This window comes from Otolemur garnettii, unplaced genomic scaffold (assembly GCF_000181295.1).
Source record: "Otolemur garnettii isolate 467f Iridium unplaced genomic scaffold, OtoGar3 scaffold00007, whole genome shotgun sequence".
NCBI lineage: Eukaryota > Metazoa > Chordata > Mammalia > Primates > Galagidae > Otolemur > Otolemur garnettii.
The window spans coordinates 7,159,344-7,175,767 of record NW_003852402.1 but is presented as its reverse complement, the minus strand read 5'-3'; the positions used below and the strand labels follow the sequence as shown (position 1 = coordinate 7,175,767).

Genomic DNA, 16,424 nt, shown 5'->3' with positions numbered 1-16,424 from the left:
AGAGTGCCGTGGCACCACAGCTCACAGCAACCTCCAACTCCTGGGCTCAAGCGAGTCTCCTGCCTCAGCCTCCCAAGTAGCTGGGACCACAGGCGCACACCACAATGCCTGGCTTTTTTTTGGTTGCAGCCGTCATTGTTGTTTGGCGGGCCCCGGGCTGGATTCAAATCTGCCACCTTAGGTGTATGTGGCTGGCACCTTAGCCACTTGAGCCACAGGCGCTGAGCCTGTTTTTCCATTCTTGAGATACTTCATTTAGGATAATAGTCTCCAGTTCTATCCAAATTGCTACAAAAGACATGAATTCATTTCTCTTTATGTCTGAGTAGTAAAAAATGTGGAACAATTCTTGAATTTGTGTTACCCTTGCACAGGGGCCATGCTAATCTCTGTATGGTTCTAATTATAGTGTATATACTGCTGAAGTAAGCACCCTACAGTTTTTTGTTATTATAATGTAAAGATTATACAAATATACCAATATGCCTTTTCAGGGACGTGTGTATTAAAAAAGGAACTACAGTAGGCAGGACACGGCCACATACACCCAGGCAGATGGGTTTGAACCCCGCCCAGGCCTGCTAAACAATGACAACTGCAACAACAACAACAACAAAATAGCTGGGCATTGTGGTGTGCGTCTGTAGTCTCAAAAAAAAAAAAAAAAAAACTAGTACAGCCAGACCAGTGAACATTTATTTATCCTATAACTTTTTAGATCCTGTGTTTCTAATGGAATTGTTTCATTATTCAGTGCAGTTCTTTTAAAACCCAGGAATAATGCCGTACCACACACAGATCTCTGCGCATCCTTTATTTTGCTCGGCAAATTCCACATCAATGGAATCAGTGTGCTCTTTTACAGCAGGCTTTTTTCTTTTTCTTTTTTTGTTTTTTCTTTTTCTTCTTGTGTTGCCCTCCATAGAGTGCTGTGGCATCACACAGCTCACAGCAACCTCCAACTCCTGGGCTCAGGTGATTCTTTTGCCTCAGCCTCCCGAGTAGCTGGGACTATAGGCGCCCACCACACCACCAGGCTATTTTTTTTGTTGCAGTTTGGCCAGGCCAGGTTTGAACCCGCCACCTCGGTATATGGGGCTGGCGCCCTATCCAATGAGCCATGGGGCTGCCCTTCTTTTTTCTGTTGTTGTTGTAGACTGAGTCTCATTTTTATTTTATTTTACTTTATTTGAGACCGAGCCTCAAGCTGTCCCCCTGGGTAGAGTGCTGTGACATCAAAGCTCACAGCAACCTCCAACTCCTGGGCTCAAGCCAGTCTCCTGCCTCAGCCTCCCAAGTATCTGGGACCACAGGCACCTGCCACAACACCCAGCTATTTTTTTTTTTTGGTTGCAGCCATCATTGTTGTTTGGTGGGCCCAGGCTGGATTCAAACCCTCCACCTTAGGTGTATGTGGCTGGCGCCTTAGCCACTTGAGCCACAGGCGCCGAGCCAGACAGTTTCATCATGTCACCCTGGGTAGAGTGCCATAGCGTCACAGTTCACAGCAACCTCAAACTCTTGGGCTTAAGCGATTCGCTTACCTCAGCCTCCCAAGTAGCTGGGACTACAGGTGCCCACCACAACACCCAGCTATATTTTTGTTGCATTTGTCATTGTTGCTTTAGCTGGTTGGGGGCCGGGCTTGAACCCGCCAGCCTCAGGGTATGTGGCCAGTACCTTACCCACTGAGCCATGGGTGCTGTGAACATCAGGCTTTTTTGTTACTCACCTTGTCACTACCGAGATTCATCTGTCTGGATTATTTGAATTTGTTTATTAGGTGGGTGTGGCAGTGCAGGCTGAGCTGGATCTCTAGATCTCTTGGGCCCAGGAGTTAGAAGCTGCTGTGAGTTATCATCACAATGCTGCACTCTAGCCTGGGTGCAAGACTCTCAAAAACAAACAAAAAAGACCCCTCCCTCCCTCAGATGCCTTTTTATAAATATACCACAAAAGCTCATGGGCAGAGGTAGGACGATCAGCTGTACTGTTGGTAGGGAAGTGAAATACAATGGAGCCCCCTTAAGGTCAGGTGCTTTTCATCACGTCCAAACGATGTCAGTGCTGAACACTCCTCCCTCTTGGCAGACCATTCCTGCCATTTTGGCACCTCATGGGACCATATTTACTGACTCCACTGCCATTGGACATTTGGGTTGTTTCCAGTGTGGGGTATTATGAAAAGTACTACTTAATATGAACATGTGTGGCCATTTCTGTTGTATTTGTGGGAGGGAAAGTGCTGATCTTAGGAGACCCTTACTTTTAGCTTCAGTAGATACTGCCAGTGGCTCACCGTGGTTGTACGAAAGTGCACTATCACCAGCTGAGAGTTCCAGTTGCTCCACATCCTCACCAAGCTTGGTATTGTCTGTCAGTATTTTCACTATTCTAGTGAGGGTATAAAGGTATCATGGTGTGACTTTAATGTTTCTCTGAAGACTAATTAAACCCCTTTCTTAATGCTTTTTGTGAATTGCCCATTCAAGCTTCTGGTTCATTTTCCCATTGTCTTTTACCAATTTGTAGAAACTATGTATCTGGGCTCAGTGCCTGTAGCACGGTGGCTACAGCACCAGCCATATACACCGAGGGTGGCAGGTTTAAACCTGGCCCAGGCCAAGTAAACAACGATAACTGCAACAAAAAAATAGCTGGGTGTTGTGGTGGGGGCCAGTAGTCCCATGAGGCAAGAGAATCACTTCAGCCCAGAAGTTTGAGGTTGCTGTGAGCTGTGTCTCAAAAAAAAAAAAAAAGAAAGAAAGAAAGAAGGAAACTATGTATCTGGATGTGAATTTTAAAAATATGGATCACGGCTCAGCGCCCATAGCTCAACCGGCTAAGGCGCCAGCCACGTACACCTAAGGTGGCGGGTTCGAATCCCCAGCCCGGACCCGCCAAACAACAATGACGGCTGCAACCAAAAAATAGCCGGGCGTTGTGGCGGGCGCCTGTGGTCCAAGCTACTTGGGAGGCTGAGGCAGGAGACTCGCTTGAGCCCAGGAGTTGGGGGTTGCTGTGAGCTGTAATGCCACGGCACTCTACCCAGGGGGACAGCTTGAGGCTCTGTCTCAAAAAAAAAAAAAAAGGATCCCAATTATTTTCCTCCTCTCTGTGATTTGATCTTTTACTCCCTTAATGACTTTTTCTTTTTTGAGACAGAGTCTCACTATGTTGCCCTTGGTAGAGTGCCATGGTGTCACAGCAACCTCCAACTCCAGGCAGACTACAGACACCCACCACAACACCCAGCTATTTTTTGGTTGTAGTTGTCATTGTTTAGTGGGCCCGGGCGGGATTCAAACCCGCCAACGCTGGTGTATGTGGCTGGTGCACCAGCTGATTGAGCCACAAGAGCTGAGCCTATGATTGTTTTTTAAATGGAATCCTACATAAAAAAATCTTAAGCTGGACACAGTGGCTCAGTGCCTGTAATTCTAGCTAAGGCAGGTTGGATTGCCTGAACTCACAGGTTCAAGACCAGCCTGAGCAAGAGCAAGACCCCATCTCTTAGGAAAGAAAAAAAAAAAAAAAAATAGCCAGGCGCCTATAGTACCAGCTAGCCAGGAGTCTGAGGCAAGAGAATCGCTTGAGTCCAAGAGTTGGAGGTTGCTGCGAGCTATGATGCTGGGGCACTCTACCAAGGGCAACAAAGGAAGACTCTGTCTCAAAAAAAAGAAAAAAAATCTTAAGGACAGTTTTACTTCTTCCTAATTTGAATGCCTTTTCTTTTTTCTTACCTAAGTGCTCTGGCTAGGACTTCTAGTACGATGTTGAACAGAAGTGGTTAAGAGTAGGCATCTTTGCCTTGCTCCCAATCTTAGAGGAAAAGCTTTGTTTCTCACCGAGTATGATGTTAGCTATGGACTTTTCATATACGACCTTTATTATTTTGATGCAAATTCTTCTATTCCTAGTTTGAGTTTTGTTTTTTTGCAGTTTTTGGCCAGGGCTGGGTTTGAACCCGCCACCTCCAGCATATGGCGCCACCCCTAGTTTGAGTTTTTAATCACAAAAGGGTGGAAACATGGGCTCCAAGTGTTCATGCTGTATTGGGTAGCAGTAAGGAGGGTCTGCTAATTACCTTTACACTTGGTGTGGTGACAGTGAAGGACCCCATGGGAGGTGGTTTGTAGCAAGACATCCTGTGGTGGTTTCCTAGCCAGGCTCAACTCCATGAAGTGACCTTGCCAGCCAAGCCCAAGGCCTCCTGACTGCAGCCAGCAGGGCCTGAGACAAAACCTGAACAGTCTCGGCTTGGCACCCGTGGCTCAAGTGGCTAAGACGCCAGCCACATTCACCTAAGGTGGCAGGTTTGAATCCAGCCCAGGCCCGCCAAACAACAATGATGGCTGCAACCGGAAAAAAAAAAAAAAACAACAGCTGGGCGTTGTGGCGGGTGCCTGTGGTCCCAGCTACTTAGGAGGCTGAGGCAGGAGACTCGCTTGACCCCAGGAGTTGGAGATGGCTATGAGCTGTGATGCCACAGCACTCTACCCAGGGGGACAGCTTGAGGCTCTGTCTCAAAAAAAAAAAAAAACCCTGAACAGTCTCTAGCCCATCTGGGCCCATGAAGGAGCACCACAGAAACCAGAGGAGCTGTGGCCAAAAGGTGGGGTAATGGGAGAGGTGTGGTCAGGCAGGAGGACAGGCATGGACTGGAAACCTCCAGTCCCACCCATCCCTACTCCCAGGAGTCACCACCTACCTGCTGGCACACCCACAGAGGCAGAGGAAAGGCATGCCCAGGTGGTGATGTGAGGCCAGTCTAGGCTCACACACAGGCAGGGCTCTGTGTGTCACAGCCCGAGAATGTCTTGCTTTAGGTGAAAGCTGCTCAGTTGTTGCTGCCACACATGACTTTATTTGTGAAACCCCCAGGCACAGCCCAGACACACACAAAGCACAAAGGGGAAAGCACAGGGCAGTCACGGGGCTGCTATGGGAGGTCGCAGGGCATCTCCTGCCCTTCAGTCCCCACCTTTCCCATACCCCAGAGGGTCCTTTGAGAGCAGCTGTAAGATGCAGCTCCAGCATCAGGGGCCCAGCCCCTCCCTCCCCAGGCTGGTGAATAGGTTTGGGCTCCCAAGGTGTCCTCTCCAGCTGGGCACTGGGCCCAGGGCCAGGCACAGACAATCTCCTCAGCAGCAGGGAGGACCCCATGGGTCTGGGAGCCAACACTGTCCAGGCAACTCGTGCTCCTGAACATGACGACTGCCTGTCCACACGGTGCAGGGGCCAGGGGCCTACTCTCTGCTGACAGCCCCACGACCCACCCATGGCAATCTCTGCTCCTCAGGCTGAGCAGCCAACATGGCAGACATGGATGGTGGGGACGGCAGTCACTGGGAACCAGGTCTTGGTGACTGGAAGCAGCCACCCACAACACAGCGGGAGGGGACGATACAGGGACAACAACTCCCCAGGCCCTGGTGTGGCCTAGAGGGTTTGGGGGCAGAGATCAGTGGAGCGCCCTCAGATGGCGGTGAGTTTTAATGGCAGAGCAGCTCCCAGCCCTTTTCCCCAAGGCCAGCTCCCAGCAGCAGACCAGGGCCAGGCCAGCAGGGAGACATTAAAAACCCAAACCCTGACAGGAAGCACATGAACCATACCGACACATACACTCAGGAGACCAACAAGACCCTCGAGACCAAGACTCTCCCTGCCTCTGCCCAGAGTCCTGTCCAACAGGAGGACGTGGGCTGAGGCTCAGTTCATCCCAATCGTGCCCCAGGTCACCAGTCCAGGCCAGGGGATGGGAAAAGGCTTCAAGTTTAGACCTTGTACAGCGTCTGCAGCAGATTGTGGCGGGCAAAGGAGCAGGATTCCAGGGCGCCATTGGGCCTGTGGGGAAAGAAAGATCAGCAAGTGGGATAGATACCTCCTGGTCCCTGTGAGCTCAGGCTCCAACAGGGCCTATTTTCCAACTGTGGGGCCATTTCTGTGCTGGATTCAATTTTTTTTTTTTTTGAGACAGAGCCTCAAGCTGTCCCCCTGGGTGGAATGCTGTGACATCACAGCTCACAGCAACCTCCAACTCTTGGGCTCAAGCAAGTCTCCTGCCTCTTGTCTCCCAAGTAGCTGGGACCACAGGCGCCCACCACAATGCCTGGCTATTTTTTGGTTTCAGCCATCATTATTTGGCGGGCCCGGGCTGGATTCGAACCCACTACCTTAGGTGTATGTAGCTGGCGCCTTGGATTCAATTTTCTTAACCTTCACAATGACTACAAAGGAGACAATAGATCCCTGCCTTTTACACAGTGGGGGTAGGGTGTGCATGAGTCTCAGATGTGGACCTCCAAGGCCAAACAGCCCAGAGATGGCCAGAATGCCAGTGGCCCAGCCAGAATCCAGGGTCTTGCCCTCTACCGGCCTCCTTTCAAGGGACCTTCCAGCAGACACGGGGCCAAGGAGTCCTCAATGGCTAGTAGCAGATATGTAAGACTGGGCCATTATAATCCCATCTCGGTTATAAGGAAGGGCTGGCCACTGCTGCCATCAAGATTAGTCTCACTGCAGAGGAACAAACTGTGTTAAGACCCCCACGGGCTGGAGCACAGCCAGGGCTGGCACTGAGGGCCTATGCACGACACCCACTATGGTTCCAAATACCCTGTAGCAGCCAGCAAGCTCTGAGCTGATGTGCTATGGGGACTTCCTTGTTCCTGTACCTGTCCCACTCCCCAAAAGGCACTAGGTTCACTGTGGCTGACCCGACCAACTAGAGACAAACTGGCCTAACCCCTGGTTGAGCAAATGTGGCACATAGGGCCTTAGTGAGGGTGTAGGGGACAAGCCTCCAAAAACTATCCCTAGTGGGGCCCCAGCCCTGCCACCTAACTATGCCCACTGCCCCACCAATGTGCCATGACTGTCCAGTGCCCTTTGTAGAGTGCGTCCCCAGGAGATACCCTGGGGCTGCAGAGCACCCAGGCCCCTTTAACCTGGCCTGATGTGGGCATGAACATAGAACTGCTCCCAGAAACACTGCCAGGCACAGAATCTCCACTAGCAGGCTTGGGTTTGGACATTGGCCTGGCCTTTTGCTAGTGTGTGACCTGGGCTAATGGTTAACCAGCCTGGGTGCCAGTTTCCTCATCTGAAAAGTAGAGGCCATTTCATGTCTTCTCTCTCCACAGGAAAAGGCTTTGTCCCTAAGCCCTATCATTCTCGGTTGGTCAAAGGGCAGGAAGGAGGCTTACAAGAGTAGTAAGACACAAATTGGGATGCTGAGAGCCGAGGAAGTACGAGGGTTGTCATAAGCCTGAGTGGAGGCAACCAGCTTGGCTGGGCCAGGACTCCCTTGACCTGGCCAGGGAAGCCTCAGCCAACTGGAGACTTGAGAAGGGAGCCTGGGTGAAATGACAAAGCCACACTCACTTGGTCATGAATGCCAGCAGCAGGGGTGCAAGGGCCTTGGGAAAGTAGTCCTGCTGCACCATGTGGTTCAGCACCATCAGGGGGCCATATAGATTGGCAATGGCCTTGATCTTGTCTTCACTCTGTGAGGGGAATACAGCAAAAGGCAGGTGAGCTTCCAGGTCACCTGGGGGCCCTAGGTCTCAACTATCTAGACTCTGCTGAGGTCCAGCTGAGATCCTATCATGAAGACCAAGACAGCTGAGCCAGACTCAGGCCTCAGAGACATAGGAGAGTGATGGGATTGAGACCTGAGTAGGGGAGGTATTGGCCATATGCCTGAAGCAACATCTGGTACACTCTCACCTCCCTCCCTCCTGGGCCTGCCATCCCTCTGGTCTTACCTTGAGCAGACCCATGTGCACGAGGAGCCTGGTAAGGAAGGCGTTGGAGTTGAAGGAGGGTGAGCTGAAGGCCTTCTTCATGAGGGCATCTGCAGGGCAGAGAGGGCAGTGGGGCAGGGTGCCAGCCTGGGCCGTGAGGCCTCCAGAGCCTCTCTCCCTCTTGCCATTCTTCCCTGACCACAGGGTGAACGTGGGAGGGATGATGAGGGCACCAGGGGATGGACTCAGTCCATTTACTGGCTCTGACACTCTGGCCCTTCTTCATCCAGGCCTAACACATAAAATGGGCATAGGGATGACACCCACTGTGCCCACCTCACACAGCAGACTGAGACGTGGTGAGGCAGACCAGTGCTGGGGAGGTTTCAGGTAATTTAGGGAGATGAGGAGACCTGAACAGACTGTGCTAGGCTATTCTGAGAATGTGTCTCTGCAGCTGGCCACAGGTGGGCTTTCAGGAGAGACCCCCATCCCCAGTCTTATTTCCCATTTAACTGTCCCCCCACTTCCTGCTCGGATGCCACCCATTGAGCGCCAGTCCAGGAGAAAGCACCACGTGTATTTCTAGTCTCCTCTCCTTTCTCCTGAGCGATGCCCCATGCCTACAGGACCCTCCTCTCCTCTGGCCACATCTAGCTCAGATAAGCAAATGGTGACCAGTGGAAGGTAACAGATGGTGGAATGGAGAGATGGAGGAAAGGGTGGGGAGGGGGTCCCAGGAAGTTCCAAGGATGATATGGGGACAGCAGGCATCCTCTGGGCAGGGATCTTCCAAGTAGAACACGCCTCAAGTGCAGAGGCTCTAAGGTGACGACAAAGGCTCAGCCGTCACTCCCCTCCTCCCAACAGGACCTTGTGGGTGCCAACCTAGCATTTCTTCCTACACGGAGCAGGCGTGTGCACCTGAGTTCTGGCCACACAGGCTATTTCCCAGCTGCAGCAAAAGGGAGGAGAGCGCGGGTGCGGGGGGCACCTGACCAGACAGGTTGGTGCCCAAGGAGCAGCCCCCACATGAGTGCCCACAGTATCTAGGGGGCGTGAGCCCCAACTAGCCTACGTTACCTACTGCATCCTGCACTGCCGTCCTCACTGTGGCTTCGTCCTTGAACACAGATGACACCTTTAGGAAGGCAGAGACCACCTTTTCTGGGTCAGATGTATCAGTCTGAGGATATAAGAGACCTGTGTGGGTTACCAGAGGCCAGAGCCCCACCTCACCCCGTGCTGTCCCCTAAGAGTCTAGGTCGGGCCTGGGAGCATGGCAGGATAAAGGAGTACTGAAAATCTTCCCTGGGACACTGTGGTGCACATCCCATAATGTGAAGAAAAATCCAGAATGCACACAATATTCATACACAAGGAATACCTCAACTTCACGGACGACAGGGAAAAGTGGGGAAAAATGGCAATGTCCAGAATTGTGGCCTGCTCTTAAGTGCCACATCCACTCATTGGAACAAAGGGCATAAGAAGAGTTTTACTGACTCGGGCAAATGATGAACAGTGTTAAATGGAAATAAAAGGACACAAAAAGGCTCACATAATCTTATTTATCAAGTTAAAATACAGGTAAGGAGGATCGTTTGAGGCCAGTTTTGAGTTTTGTTTTGTTTTGAGACAGAGTCTGACTTTGTTGCCCTCAGTAGAGTACCGTAACATCACAGCTCACAGTAACCTCAAACTCTTAGGCTCAAGCAATTCTTTTGCCTCAGCCTCCCAAGTAGCTGGGACTACAGGTGCCTACTACAATGCTCAGCTATTTTTAGAAACAGAGTCTTGCTCTGGATCAGGCTGGTCTCGAACCTATGAGCTCAGGTAATCCACCCCCTCTTAGCCTCCCTGAGTGCTGGGATTACAGGCATGAGCCACTGCGCCTGGAGAGGCCAGGAGTTCAAGAACAGCCTGGGAAACATAGAGACCCCATCTCTACAAAAAAACAGTAACACAATTAAATTGGGCATGGTGGTGGGTGTCTCTAGTCCCAGCTACTCAGGAAGCTGAGGCAGAGGATTGATTGCTTGAACCTAGGAGTTTGAGGTTGCTGTGAACTGATGACACAAGAAAATCAGCCCAAATGCCAAGCTGAATCTTGAGAGTCACCTGAGCCTCCATTTTGTCATCTATGCAATAAGATGCGGTCTACATTTCAGGTTGTCCAGTACGGGTGCTGGCAGAAAGCAGGCACTTGATAATCACCTCTGTATGAAAGAACCAAACAGGCTAGGGAGAGGGCAGCCTTCCAGTAATAAGCGGGTGATCTCTACAAGGGCTCTGGTCAGCAGAGTTGTTCTAGAAGCAGCTAAGTGGACAGAACATGCAGAGAAAAGCAAGGGGTGGGCATGCACAGGCTAGACTCTTGAGAGAATTCTCTGACCCTGTCCTCACGGGAAGTGGCCAGGCTGCCTGGAGGCCATGCATGCTCCCCCTGGGGCACAGACATCTACAACCCTAAGACGATAGCAACCCTCATTTGTGGGTTTATGTTAAAAAAAATAACACAGAGGCAGGTTGAACCACCCTGCCATTAGCTGCCAGTGTCACCTCCCAATCCTCTGAGCTCAGGTCACCCTCTTCTCTGGCGATGTAGGGTGGGAACTGGGAAGTGCTGCTATTACCTGCTGGGCTATCAATGTGGAGCTCTTGGGCCCAAGGCGTAGCAGCTTCTCTGGGGAGGGGAAGGCCAGGAAGGTGGAGACGTCTGCAGGAGGTGGGGAGGTCAGCACAGGAGCTGGCTCCTGAGAAGGGTGGCACAGGTGCTTTGTACAATTCCAGACCCCATGGCTATGTCCATCCCACTCCCAACATGTCCAGCCCAGGATCAGAGCCTAGAATTTTCTCTCCCTCTCAGCCTTAGTTCTCCACCTCTTTGGGTCACCCCCATGTGCTGGCTCCTGGTCCAGGAGCTTTTAGGGTGGGGGACACACTATGGCCAGGTAGATCTTGGCCATGACCCGTGGTGCCCCAGTGCCCCAGGAATGACCTGAGAGACACCGTGCCTAAGTGCACCCCCCACACCGGGGTGAGTGCTACTTGAGAGCCCCCCAAGGTGCTAAGACGTTGATCAATTTAACTGCTCCATAAAGCAGAGAAGGGTGTGGGGACCCTCGTCCAAACCCAAGTTCTCCTGGAGCTGTATTTAGGAACCTGAGAGAGAATGAATGGGAGGCGTGGCAGCCTGACACCACCAGCCCCTGGCCAGGCAAGGAACACCACAGTCCTAGCCATGGTCTCAGGAATGGGGAGCTGTCTCCAAGGGTCAGAAAGATAATCCCCTTGTGGGTAGGCAAAACATTCAGAATTTCAATTTTGGCTTTTTTTTTTTTACTCAATTCTTTTAGAAATATTTACATATATTTTAAGATACGTGCACACACAGGATGGCAGCACTCTGTATCGTATAACCATCTCATAATTTACAACTGAACACATACACCTACACTGGGTGAGCATCTCTGCATTGGGGTGATTTGCTTTTTACTTAATAACCTACAATCAAAAACCATCTGCAGCTACTGTACCCAGGTGGAGACCAGCTCCCCATGAAGATGCCTCCAGATCCAGTCAGGGGACCAGGGCTCTAATGCTGGCAGATGGCCAGGCACTCACCCCGCTGTTAGGGTCCAGAATCTTCCTTGAGGGTGTGGTTGACTCCTCTCCCTGCCCTCTCTGCTGTGGTTCTTCCTCCTCCTCTTCTTCTTCTTCCTCCTCCTCTTCCTCCTCTTCCTCTTCCTCTTCATCTCCTTCCTCTTCCTCATCTGCTTCCTCTTCATCCTCGTCCTCATCATCACTGCAGAGGGAAGCTGGCTAAAGCAGACCTCCCCCACCTGCAGCCACTGGCCAGAGGCCTGGCTTCATAAACCTGGTGACCTCAGCCAGGGTTGGGGGGAGACTCAGGGTAGCCCCTGCTCCCAGGGCAGGAGCAGATGACCACTAGGGAACACGTCCCCCACTTGTTGTCACCCAGAGAAGCCCATGATGTCACAGAAAAATCAAATCTTGTCTTGTCCCAAAGGATGCCCCAATCCCAGAGGAGGCAGAGAAAAGGACGAAAGCTCTGTCATAGCTGGGGCCTGGGCTCTCAGGAGTGCTGCCCAGGTTGAGATGACAGGGCAAGGCCACCATAATCTGACCACAGGGAGCTACAGGTGCAGCAGAGAGTGGAGTAGGGGGTACCCCTGTCCCCACAGGAAAGCTGTCCCATTTCCTTGGTCCACAGCCCTTGGAGCCCTCAGTTCCTAGCAGCAGGCCAGGGCTGGGCATCGAGGAGGTGTGACTGAGCATCTGACAGGAATGAAGACTTGGCAATCAGAGGGACAGAGGCAGCCAGGTGCTGGAGGCCCAACCAACCGATCCAGAAGGTGACCATAGCTCCCCTACCTCCAACAGGCTCTGCAAACACTGCAATCCATATTCTCTGCATCTATCTCTCCCTTTCTAGGAGTTAGACTCTTTATCTTTGAGACAGAGTCTCACTGTCACCAGGCTACAGTGCTGTGGCATCATAGCTTACAGCAATCTCAAACTCTTGGGCTTAAGCGATTCTCCTGCCTCAGCCTTCTGAGTAGCTGGGACTACAGGCGCCCACCACAACACTCAGCTTGTTTTTCTGCTGAGCCAACGTGCCTGGCCAACAGTCAGATTCTTTTCATTCTGTCCTTTTTTTTTTTAGAGACAGAATCTAACTTTATTGCCCATGGTAGAGTGCCGTTATGTCACAGCTCACAGCAACCTCCAGCTCTTGGGCTTAGGCAATTCTTTTGCCTCAGCCTCCCAAGTAGCTGGAAGTACAGGCACCTGCCACATACCTGGCTATTTTTTTGTTGCAGTTTGGCCAGGAATGGGCTTGAACTCACCACCCTCGGTATATGGGGCTGGCACCCTACTCACTGAGCCACAGGTGCCCCCCCCCTTTTTTTTTTGAGACAGTCTCACTTTGTTGCCATCAGTAGAGTGCTGGGGCAACACAGCTCACAGCAATATCAAACTCTTGGGCTTAAGCAATTCTCTTGCCTCAGCCTCCTGAGTAGCTGGGACTACAGGTGTCTGCCATAATGCCCGGCAATTTTTTTGTTGCAGATATCATTGTTGTCCAGTTGGCGTAGGAACCTGCCAGCCTAGGTGTATATGGCCAGCACCCTACCCAGTGAGCTACAGATGCTGGCCAAAAGTCAGATTCTTAAGAACAGTCTTAAGTACATCCTTTTCTAGGTGCCTGCATCTTTGACCCCCACCCTCCCTGTGCTCACTGTCCCCTGTACTTGCAGCTCTCACCCCCTCAGGATCAGATCTAGCATCTCCTCTCCAGCGGCCTCCTTGACTCCCTTGCTCTAGAGGGTGGCCACAATGCAGTCTTGTGTGTGCCCCTTGTTGAAAAAATAACAACTTAATTAATTTGCCTTATTCCCATGGGCTAGAATCCTTGACTGTCTTATCCTTATAGTCCTAACGCCTAGAACAGTCCTGGAACAGCACAGGAGCTCAAGTAACGTTCTTGAATAAACAAACGTAGAAACAGAGGAAGGAATGGCCTGCCCTTTTCCCTTGGGCCCCACCGCCTGGAGTTCCCTACCTGAGGGATGCCAGCACCTTGGCCATGTTGAAGCCATCCAGCACCTCCTGAAGCTGCTCACAGCCTTCTTCTCCAAGGATGTTGCCTGCTCGAGGGGAGGGCAGAGCAGTCAGGACAGGGTGGCAGGGCCAGTCCAGCAGATCTGTGCTGGGGCCACACCACCCCCCTGACTACCATTGAGGTCCAGCTTCTCCAGCTCGGTCTTGTCTGCCATGGCCTCAGCAACTGCCAGGGCAGCATCCCTCTTGATCTCACAGAATGACAGGTTCAGCTCCTAAAAGCAAGAAGGTGTGGAGGTGGGCAGACATACCGGCCAGGAGAGCAGGACCGACCTACTCTCAAGCAAGGGCTTCCCAAGTGAGGATAAGGCAAGCTCTGTCCTCCATTCTTTTTTTTTTTTTTTTTTTTTGGTGCAGTTTTTGGCCACCCCCGGCACATGGGGCCAGTGCCCTCCTCCTTTGAACCACAGGTGCTGTCCAAGCTCTGTCCTCCAGATGAGGAACTCTAACAATAAATACAACAGCATGCAGCCAAAGACGTGCTGAGTATGTCCCTTTAATAATGAATACCTCTCTTTCTGTTCACTTAAACTACACCTTAGTAACGTTCACCACAGCCTTCCATTTTACAAAGAAAGTGTGGATGGCAGGGAAATTTCAAGTGCGAAGTGGTAGAGCTGGGTGTAGACCCCGGCCTCTCCCACACCCCACCACATAAGGAAAAGCCTAGACCCCAGGAGGGAGTCAGGCAGCCAGGCTGGCACCTTCAGCTTGGGCAGGCCTCCACGGATAGCATCTGCAATGGCAACGGCACCCTTGGAGCGCACCAGGCAGTCCCCGAAATTGATCACTTCCACCTGCCTCAAGGTCTTCAGGGTCTGCAAAGAAGAAGCAAGGGTCCAGAGTGAGGGCGCAGGCCTCACCCCAGTGGTCCCAGGGGCCCTGGCTGCACCACACCCACACCAGTCCCTCCACACAGTCCTCTTCTGTAGCCTCCTCAGCTACTCAGCTATCCTGTTACCTCTTAGTTGGCCTCTAGACCCCAGCTAAACTCCCTCCAGCTGATCTGACTCCTCACATTGCAGCCAGAACACCTCCTAAAGCACAAATCTAGTCCCATGACATGATGCTTCACACCCCCAGGCTCCCAATTACTCGTGGGAGCATCTCAAGGAGTTAGCCTCGCCTCCCTCTTCCTCTCCTTCAACCACCAAACACACCCTAAACCTTGGTCATTTCGAACCAGGACCAACCAAGTAAAGCTCCTGTCCCAAGTCTCTGAGTCCCCCACCTGTCATGAACCACTCCACCCAAAACACCCCAACTCTCTTTGCACACAAAATCCACTTGTCTGTACAACTTAGCCTAAATGTGACCCCTTCCAAGAACCTACACCCGCTAACACCTACAGCGGCAGGACCAGCCTTCTTTTGGGCCACGGTGCCCCAGAACAGACAGCAGAGCAGCCACTGTGTTCAGTGCCCCGTCACTGATCACTGGCTTCCTTCCCTTCTTGAATTAGGGTCTCCTCAAAGGCAGAGTTTTTTTGTTTGTATACTTTGAGACAGAGCCTCACTCTGTCACCCTAGGTAAAATGCTGTGGCGTCATCATAGCTCACAGCACTTTAACTCTAGGGTTCAAGCGATCCTTCTGCCTGAGCCTCCCAATGTGCTAGGCAGAGTCTTTGGCAACCCCAGTGGGTCTGCACTTGCTACCAACTGGACACTGGGCCTCAAAACACAGCTCCTGGGCCAGGCAGTGGTTCACACCTTAGTCCAGCTACTAGAGAGGCCAAGGCAAAAGGACTATTTGAGGCCAAGAGTTCAAGACCAGCCTAGAGAACATAGTAAGCCTCCATATCTAGAAAAAGTAGATAAACAAAACACCGCTGCTGAGCAAATCCATGAGGAAAACAGACAGAGGAGCAGCCTTCTCCTGTGGAGCCTGAGATGAAAACCACCACCGAGCGCTAGGGGTGACATGGAGGCATCTCAAGATGAAGGCAGCACACTCAGTCACCTCATGACATGTTCAAATGAGCTGGACCCCTAGGGCACATACCGGGTGGGCAGAGCACCCAGACTGCCTAGGGTGTCCTGGTGTGGCCCCACCACACTCCCCTCACCTCCGCCATGGCCACCGCACCCTTCTCAGTGAAGGTGTTGTCATTCAGGTTGATGACTCGCAACAAGGGGTTGATGGCAAAAGCCTGGGCCAGGGCAGTGACACCAGGGTGATTGATCCCATTCTGTGGCATGTGGACCTCCTCCAGAGTCCCGATGATCTGCGAGGGCAGGAGGGAGAAAGGAGAGATGTGTCCCCGAGTGCCAGTTGACATCCAGCAGGCAGGACAGTAATGCCACACAGCGGACACGGGGAATGGCTGCCACCAGCACAGGGAAGGGTTGTCTGCGGGTGCCTCGGGCATGTACCTCCCAGCATGCTTTCGGGCATGGCTGGAGGAGATCATCTACAACCTCAGAGCACCCAGTCACTCCTTATCACAGTGACCCTCATCTCGGAGTGTGGAAGCGCATTCTTGTCGGCACCAGCCTGAGCTCTCAAAGAGAGGACACATCCTAGGCTCCACTGCTACCTGGGCGACGTCAAGCCTGACCTAGGCACCTTCTGCTGTCCCTGGGTGCTCTGCACAATGTTGGGGATGGGAGAGGTTACAGGTAAATACAAGAAGGACAACTCAGGCAGGTTATGGGTCAGTTTTTGTTATTGTTGCTGCAGTTGTCATTGTTGTTTTAGCTGGCCCGGGCCAGGTTTGAACCCACCAGCCTCGGTGTATGTGGTGAGTGCCCTACCTACTGAGCTACAGGCGCCCTATGGGTCAGCTTTTTAATGTTTTCTGTGCAATGGGCCCTCTGGGAATTTGGTAAAGTCCCTAGGCCCACCCCTCAGAAAAATGTTTTAAATTTAAAAATAAGTTATACGGAATTACAAAGGAAATCAATTCAATTGGAACAATTGTCGAAACATTTACACAAACCCCAAAGGTATACTGTAGTGGTATATGAATGACCTATTAATCACTGAATAACAATAGCTAGGGGCAGGTCTATTTTTTTTTTTTTTTT

General features: G+C 51.7%; 1 protein-coding gene and 1 pseudogene across 4 annotated transcripts in view; both read right to left on the bottom strand.

The window, feature by feature from the left end:
- Positions 1–331: 331 nt before the first annotated feature.
- LOC111723034 lies at positions 332–429 on the bottom strand (annotated as a pseudogene).
- Positions 430–4,847: 4,418 nt separating this feature from the next.
- RANGAP1 (Ran GTPase activating protein 1) overlaps positions 4,848–16,424 on the bottom strand; it is a 25,428-nt gene continuing 13,851 nt past the window's right edge. For all 4 annotated transcript variants that reach the window (XM_012801190.2, XM_023509213.1, XM_003783165.3 and 1 more), the window contains exons 7-16: positions 15,464–15,622; positions 14,102–14,215; positions 13,513–13,612; positions 13,339–13,423; positions 11,376–11,556; positions 10,385–10,504; positions 8,832–8,934; positions 7,770–7,858; positions 7,387–7,508; positions 4,848–5,847 (exon numbers count right to left, since the gene is read on the bottom strand). In XM_012801190.2, coding sequence (XP_012656644.1) covers positions 5,778–5,847; positions 7,387–7,508; positions 7,770–7,858; positions 8,832–8,934; positions 10,385–10,504; positions 11,376–11,556; positions 13,339–13,423; positions 13,513–13,612; positions 14,102–14,215; positions 15,464–15,622 — 1,143 coding nt within the window. In that variant the 3' untranslated portion in view covers positions 4,848–5,777. The remainder of the gene's footprint in view (positions 5,848–7,386; positions 7,509–7,769; positions 7,859–8,831; positions 8,935–10,384; positions 10,505–11,375; positions 11,557–13,338; positions 13,424–13,512; positions 13,613–14,101; positions 14,216–15,463; positions 15,623–16,424) is intronic.